The sequence below is a fragment of the Schistocerca nitens genome, chromosome 4 (genome assembly GCF_023898315.1).
Source record: "Schistocerca nitens isolate TAMUIC-IGC-003100 chromosome 4, iqSchNite1.1, whole genome shotgun sequence".
NCBI classification, from domain to species: Eukaryota; Metazoa; Arthropoda; class Insecta; order Orthoptera; family Acrididae; genus Schistocerca; species Schistocerca nitens.
In genome coordinates this window covers 988,336,516-988,344,928 of record NC_064617.1, presented here as the reverse complement: position 1 = coordinate 988,344,928, position 8,413 = coordinate 988,336,516, and the positions used below count along the sequence as shown (strand labels likewise).

Here is an 8,413-nt window from a genome sequence, read left to right as displayed (position 1 = left end):
ATTTAAGGCCTTGGTCCTTCCGTCCATGGAAATAATCTGCATGTATGTCACTAAAGGACTTTGTATTTTCACCAACCTTATTCACAACTTTTTATAGATAAATGATATCCAAAACCCAATTGCACCATTAACTGCATGCTGAAATTATCATCAAAACAATACCTTACACTTAATTTTATGTGCAGTAGTTCGCCCATAATTTAAACAATTACAAAGTTTTGTTGTGGTGCAAAAATCAGTGCATAATCTCTGTGCCACCAATTCCTGTAATAAATATAGATATGGCACCACCTTACTATTGGATATTTCCTCCTCTTTCCACTGAAGTGATCAGAATAATGATAACTATGAAAGTTTGTAAGTTATGGGCAAAACTATGCAAATTTATAAACAATTAATCAAAAATATAATGAAAAGTATAAATCTTACGAACTAAATGTTGGATGTGGTGTGTAACAATGTCTTCCAATGCAGGCTGCCTTGCTGATTTGTATGTTTCTTACAGCTTAATTTTGTTACAAAATGTAACTCAATCAATGCGCATCATTGAACACAGCAATTTGAGAGCTTGATCTCTTTCGTACCACAAATACTATAATAGTTACTGAAGATTTGCAAAATTTCAGTTACATAAATTATCTCGGTTCTGTTCCTTCTCACATATATTATTTACAAATCAATCTGTGACTGGAAAAATCATGTCGCCCTCCTCTTTATTTGATATATTGTCCTTCACTGTATCTATTACAGTTTGTGCTGTAGCTGTACAAACACAAACAATATAAAATTATTCTTTGTGTGCGTCAGTGGCGAAACTGCCATCATGTCTGTTATTTTGAATCTGACAGGTTGACATGGCTGCTGGCCATTATTGGCAGCTGACATGCCCACCACAGCCCTGCCTGGGCCACAGGCCCCTGGCCTCTGTGACCCAGAGAGTGCACGAGTTGAGTGCTGCTTGCAACCAAAACATGTTATCCATGCTCAAATGTAGTCTGTTGTGTCACAGAGAAAGAGAGAGACAGAGTGTGTGTGCTTTTTCTTCTATGCATGGCATGCACACAGTTCTCAATGGCTCTGATGTTCAGTGTGCTTGCTAAAATAAAATAAAAAAATATTGATGATCATGTACCTGAAAAGATGCGCAAAGTTATGCTATGAGCTATGAAGGAATATCACACTAGCAAACAAAATGTGCACCTTTTTCATTTATTACAAATATTTATGCAGTCATGAAAAACCTTTAATTGCCATCATTGTGTATGTCACCTACACAACATGAAATTTCAGAATTTGTTCACAGTATATTTCAGAATTTGTTCACGGTATGTTTATTTATTATGATGCTATTGGCAATAAACCACGCTTATACGTACAATATGGAAGTTTAATGCAGGTAGGCTGCCTACATGTCTCTGGAGTTCTGTTTATGCTATGTTACAAATATAGCATCTTAACAACAAAAAGTGGAAAAATGCTATGAAGACCTGTTTATGAAGCCAAAATATAAACTGTAAAAAAAGAACAACAAATACATAAACTGTTCAGCATCACTGACAAACTTCATAATATCATGTAGCCATAAAATGGAGTAGTGAGGTAAAGGGTAGATACAAATATTTAGAAATGTATAATATGCTGTACATAATATATATACACATGCTTACAATCAAAAACTCAGTCTCATTACTTTGCAAATTGTCCTTCAGATAGTTCATTCTATTTACTGAAAAGCTGCTTCCCCTATGTTTTCTCTTCATCAAAGACGTGATTTAACATATTCCGGCTGCAAATGAAACAGAAGTCTTACTTTCTCATATGTTATCCAGATTAGTTAATGGAAATCAGAGCACACTTAATGTAACTTACCGAGACAAACCACCACGAGTTGTTTCGAAAAATTAACTGGGAGACAAATGACATATCACTTGCAGGAGAAATCACATGCAAATGCAAGTGTCCAATTGAATAGAATGGAGGCCAATGAAATCCAAGTCTGTCAACCAAACATACACACACAATTATCAGTCATCAATAAATTTATGGAACACCGTTAACAACAATTAAGGTACTGCACTATAAAAGGTTCTTATATTCTTTCAATAACTTTACAAATATTTTATGTTGGAACATAAAAATTATCACCAATAAAAATATTTCAGTTAAGCTGTCCAAGCTGCAATGAACGATAATGAGTGGTAATATGGGCAGTTTGTAATACTAGATCTTTGTTTCTGCCTTTCAACTTACAAATTTGAGCTTCCCATGTCCAAAGGATTATTTCAAAACAAAATTTAATATTTTAGCTAGTGATCTATTAACACTCCGCCCCCCCCCCCTCTTTTTTCCCAATAAGTATGCTTACATTTTTATAGTACTATTCACTATGTCCATAACAGACTAAACTAATACTTATACAAACCTTAAGTCTGAGAGATCGCCACCTCTTTGCTCCAGTACTTCCTTCCCAATTCTTACCATGTCTTCTACTGCAAAAACAAAGGAAAAAAATGCACTTAATACAGTGCTTTTTTTTTCGGATAACATATTTTGAGTGTTAAACCATTGTGGATGATCATTATTTGCTACATTCTAGGAGCTGGAAATAACTTGCAAGAAGTCTTTCTTCTTATGACTATTGCTACAAATAATTTTAGGTACTGTATTCAAGATCGGAAAATTCAAAATGGAATAACAATAATGAAATGTGATAGATTGCTACTCACCACATACAACAGGCATTGAGCAACAGACAGGTACATATAAAGGTCAATTAAAAGTACACAAAGCTACTGGACAAAGACTCCCTCAAATGCAGACCAAGGCCCCTCACCCCCCCCCCCCCCCCCCCCACACACACACAGTCACCGTCGGCACAGACATCTGACAGTGGCCACCTGAGCTCTTTGAGGATGTCCACATTGAAACTAGTATCAGTGACCATGATGTGGTTGTGGCAACAATGATTACCAAAGTACAAAAGACAACTAAAACAAGCAAAGAGATACATATGTTCAGTAAACTAGATAAAAAATCAGTAGTGTCATATCTCAGTGAGGAACTCGAAACTTTTAGCACAGGGTAGAAGCATGAAGAGGAACCATGGCTTGTGCTTAAAAGCATAGCTGACCATGCACTGGATATATATGTACCCAGTAGAACAGTTCATAATGGGAGAGAATCTCCATGGTATACAGTCACTGTAAAGAAACTACTGAAGAAACAGAGATTACTGCACAACAGCTGAAGAAAAAAAAAGAAAAGAAAAAAGCGTATGACTATAGATCAAGAGATGCTGAATGAAACATATTTGGCTCTCAAGAGAGCAATGCACGATGCCTTCAATGACTACCATGCAGAATGTATCATGGAGAAATAAGAGGCAAGCAAATGAGCCGGGACTTACCCCAGTTCACTGCTAGAAGCACCATGTCACCACAATGCATCTGTGTGTAGCACACAAGTATTGCACCATAATTTAAGAATGGAATTAAAAGTTAAGGTTGCTTTTCCAAACTCTGTTAGCATGTGCTTAAGTATATTAATTTGTAAACTGTCAATCTCAGAATGATCAGGTCAATATTTTTCCCTAAATACATCATTTTAAGAAAAAAATAATTGGCACTAAATAATAAAGCCAGAAACCAAAAACTTGGTCATAATGTGCAGATGTATGTCAAGATTAACTGGTACAAACCTCAACATGATTAAAGAAATATTTTGGTCAGAATCCGCATTTTTAAGAAAAATTGAAGGTGCTAAATATTAGACTTAGAAATATGAAAATTTTTATGAAGCTTCAGTTCAATATAGAAATATTAACTATGTAACCCCATTGAGTTATCTCTAATAGTTTTCGAGTAATTTATTAATGTTAGAAAGTTTTGGTTACAGCACATGATGAAACCTATTAAATAATAGAGCTATAACAAGTTCCAAGGCCTGGATGCAAGGAATAACAAATACAAGGTCTCTTAAAGTTGTAGTTCAGAGGTCAGGTTCTACTGTCAGTTCCATTATGAAAATTCTAGACGACAAAGTTTAAATGTAGGCGAGCTAAAACTTTTTCAACCAACTTAACTATACGCATACAAAAATTAAGAAGATTCTAAAGTAATACACGACAGTGTTACAAAATATTCTGTGTCTGAGAAAGTGGCTGTTTAGAGGCCGCTACCATGGGCATAAGGCAGATGACAGCAGGTGTTCCCTTGGCGTTCCGAAGTGCCACATACATAAATACAACCTGAGAGGCAAGACTAGGCTTCACTTCGCACCTAGCCACTGTACGATCTGCGTAAGTCAAATGCTCGAGTGCGCACTGCCTCGGATGGCGTCAGAGACAGCCTGTTACTAAACGCATATTTTCAGTAATAATAGAAAGTGAACTCGTGAGAAATGTACACTGTCCTGGATCACTTAGATTTCACAGAAGTAACTGTTGGTGTGCCGCCCATAATGTTAACAAATCTGCGTGGCAAGTGGTGACAATTATTTTCCACTTTTGTGGCGAGCAGTTATTTTGATTATCAGAAGTAAGGGCAAAAGACAATAGGAACTTACTGTGGAGGTCGCATCTGTACTGGTCAATAGTGCTGTTTAGGATAGAGAGATTTATTGTCAGTATTAACATAATGAGTATTACAATGTTGAGCATGTGAAACTTTACCAAATATGTATATCTATCAATTACAACTCAAAATCTTCATTTATAATTATAGTCCTGATTCCACTGAGCAAATAGAGAATAGAAACATTTCTTTCAGTGGGCTGGACAAGAATGTGGACTTGCAGACTGGGAACTATGGTCACTGTGTCCTCCAAAGCTTTCCAGCTAACCACAGAAATGGTTTCCAGGCTCTCATAAAAGGCAGCGAACAGTATTCCAATATTTACAGCAATTCAACAATATTCCAATATTTCAAATATTTCCTCCTATTACTTATGATATGAATATATATTATAATCATTATTATAATTAATAACCCGCTACTCCACACAGTCCCTAGTCAAGGGGACAGGAACTGAAACTGAGGGCAACAGATCAAAAGCCGAAATGCTTAACTCCATTTTCAAATGTTCCTTTACAAAGAACAACATAGTTTAATCCTTATAGCACTGAATAAGATGGCTGAAGTAAGTGTCAGTAGAGTAGAGAAACAGCTGAAATGGTTAAAATTGAACAAAGCTCCAGGGCCTGATGGAATTCCTATCAGATCCTATACTGAATTTGCAGCTGAGTTAATCCCTCTTCTAACTATAATCTATTGCAGATCCCTCAAACAAAAAACCTTGTCCAGCTCATGGAAAAAAGCTCAGGTCACACCCGTCTACAAGAAGGGTACCGGAAGTGACCCACACAACTATTGTCCAATATCCTTGACAACAATTTGTTGTGGAATGTTAGAAGCCAATCATAATGAGATATATTGAACCGATTGACCTCCTCAATGCCTACCAGCATGAATTCTGAAATCCTCGATCATGTGAAACCCAACTTGTACTTTTCTCACATGAGATACTGAAAGCTTTGGATCAAGGCAGTCAGATTTCTCGATTTCCAACAAAAGCATTTGACTCAGTATCACACCTACACTTATTGTCAAAAGGACGATCATGTGTGGTATCAAGTGAAATTTGTGACTGGATTGAGCACTTTTTGGTACAGAGGACGCAGCATGTTATCTCAGATGTAGAGTCATCATCAGATGTAGGAGTAACTTCACATATGTGCCCAGGAAGTGTGTTGGGACCCTTGTTATTCATTAATGTCTATGCAGACAATATTAATAGTACCCTCAGACTTTTTGCAGACAATGCAGTTATCTATAACAAAGCACTACCTGAAAGAAGCTGCATAAATATTCAGTCAAATCCCGACAAGATTTCAAAGTGGTGCAAAGATTGGAAACTTGCTTTAAATGTTCAGAAATGTAAAACTGTACACTTCACAAAACAAAAACAAAAAATACACAGTATCCTATAATATCAATAATTCACTGATGGAATCGGCCAACTCACTAAAATACCTGAGTACAACACTTTGTACGGATATGAAATGGAATGATCACAGAGGCTCTGTCACGGGTAAAGCAGGTGGTAGTCTCTGATTTATTGAAGGAATACTGCGGAATTGCAACCAATCTACAAAGAAGACTGCTTACAAATCACACGTGTGACCGATTCCAGACTATGATTCAAGTGTTTAGAACCGATACTAAGTAGGACTAACAGGGGACACTGAATGTACACACAGAAGGGCAGCAATAATAGTCACAGGTTTCCTTGATTTCTGGGAGAGTGACACAGAAATGCTGAAGAAACTGAACTTGAAGATAGACATAAACTGTACCAAGAAAGTCTATTAAAGTTTCAAGAAACGGCTTTAAATGATGACTCTAGAAATATACTACAATCCCCTGCATACTGCCAACATGGGGATCATGAAGATAAGATTAGAATGCTTACTGCATACACTGACACCCTCAAATGATCATTCTTCCCCCACTTGATATGTGAATGGAACAGGACGAAACCCTAGTAAACAGTACAATGGGATGTACCCTCTGCCAGGCACCTCATGGTGGTTTGCAGAGTATAGATGTGGATGTAGACCTGAACAGGGATCTGAACCACCAACGTCCCAAATATGAATCAATTTTTTTTTTACCAATGCACCAACTTGCGTAGCATTAATTATAAAAGGCAAAGTGTGGCCTTATATATCGTAGCAAGGCTAAAAATGTGATGTTTTCTTGTTTCTTCATATTCTCATTATTACTGTTCATCTGGAGAAGACGTTTTAGTTCAGCATATACTGCTGCATTAGTGCAAATTTGTCACGAATTTTTCCGGCTGAAAGCAGCAGACAGAATGAACAGCCCCTTCCCCCCTGCAGCACACACACATTTCCCATCACTAGTCGAAGCAAGTGGTTGGTCCACCTGATACTTCTTTGGCAGAAGAGTGGGATTCAGAATTCTCTTTAACACATTCCCATTTACTTCCAATATTGCTCTATTAAAAATTACTTTGTTCAATAACACTCGAACCACTGCATTCCTGTTCCTTGATCAATCTGGTATTTTTTGAATGATGGTGAATTTTTGTTATTTGTCAAAGATTGTTTCACTCCAAATATCTGTTAAGCTTCTGAAAGAACGTAATATGAACTGTCTCCCATACTGTTGTGTAACTAATGTGTAAATCCTAAATCTGAGGGCAATATATAAGAACGCACGTACGTCACGTTATATGGCATAATTTATGCCCGAACTATTTGCAACTCATATTTGTTGGTTATGTAAGCATGTTGAGTGCAATTTCTTTAACAAATGAATGATCAAAATTAGACGGTGCTATTATGCACAAACTCAAAAGGGTTTGTTTCGTATCTGCATCACAACGCATAATAATCTACTCTCTAACACTAATTCTACAAAGAGAAAACTCTTTAGAATTAGTCTGACAACTTACGAATTTTTTTATCGTTCGAAGTCAGTTGTTTGGCATTCCGTACGTGCTCTCTCGTAATTACTAAATAATGATGTTTCGCAGCCGGTTTAATATCTGGAAACACTATGTAATCTTCATCCCGATACAAGACTTCTGTGGGTTCGTCTCCATCGTATATTTTACAGAACAAACATGCGCTCCTATCAGTACTCATTTCTATTTACAATGATTTGGTACTTCTTATCAGTTTTACAGGCTAATTTATCTTCCCAGCATGCACTATATTGCAATAAATGATTCACTGGAATGCATTGATAGAGACGTTGGCTAATTTTCTTGCACCATAGTTATATGACTTTGCATAATATTACTGTGTAAGATTTCGGTTAGTCATTTCTTGTCTTCAGCGCATCTTAACGGCACCACAACAAATAATTTTTGTTTTTGTTTAGTTTTCAATAACATCTGCTTTCCAGCATTTAACAGTAAAGATATTCTACTTCACCCTTTTTTAGCGAAGGTATGCTAAAACACTGAACTTGATATGGACGGAACAGCAGGCGGCATCATCGTCCAATGTTAATGTCATCACACGAGACGGAATGTCAACACACTAAATCGCTTTGTTTAGCCCAGTATATAATGATGAAAGTAGTCTCTAACGCAACAGTCACGATACACTGTCTCGTTTGCGTTACCACTAGCGATAGCAGTGCCCCAAGCGGCCAGAAAGCGACACTAATGAATACAATACAGGATGAGCGCGAATGCTAATGTTTATATTGAGTTGTAACATAGCTTTTACAATAGAGAGTGTGTATAGTGCCATAAAAATCGAAAATAGCTAAAAAAAAACTACACCCCATTTGTGATTATTTAGTTTCCCTAAGGACTCTGGGAGGTAAGAAAAGGTGCTTTACAGAACAGTTTATTTACGGTTCTTTTGTAACATACAGAC

The 8,413-nt window shown here is 36.8% G+C and overlaps 1 protein-coding gene across 1 annotated transcript; it reads right to left on the bottom strand.

Moving 5' to 3' along the window:
• Window positions 1-1,221: 1,221 nt before the first annotated feature.
• Window positions 1,222-7,933, bottom strand: LOC126252936 (adenosine 5'-monophosphoramidase HINT3-like). Its single transcript, XM_049953930.1, has 4 exons — window positions 7,477-7,933; window positions 2,423-2,489; window positions 1,870-1,996; window positions 1,222-1,786 (listed from the first exon to the last, which is right to left on the bottom strand). The coding sequence occupies exons 1-4, from the start codon at window positions 7,667-7,669 to the stop codon at window positions 1,760-1,762; spliced, it is 414 nt and encodes a 137-aa protein (XP_049809887.1). The 5' UTR covers window positions 7,670-7,933; the 3' UTR covers window positions 1,222-1,759.
• Window positions 7,934-8,413: the final 480 nt, after the last annotated feature.

Bases quoted from the DNA above. Each gene is read 5' to 3' on its own strand.
- LOC126252936 (XM_049953930.1), bottom strand. From the start codon at position 7,669: ATGAGTACTGATAGGAGCGCATGTTTGTTCTGTAAAATATACGATGGA. The intron at 2,490-7,476 runs GTAAGTTGTCAG...TTGTTTTTGCAG, and splicing joins TTCGAACGATAAAAAAATTC to TAGAAGACATGGTAAGAATT. The intron at 1,787-1,869 runs GTAAGTTACATT...TTTCATTTGCAG, and splicing joins ACTCGTGGTGGTTTGTCTCG to CCGGAATATGTTAAATCACG.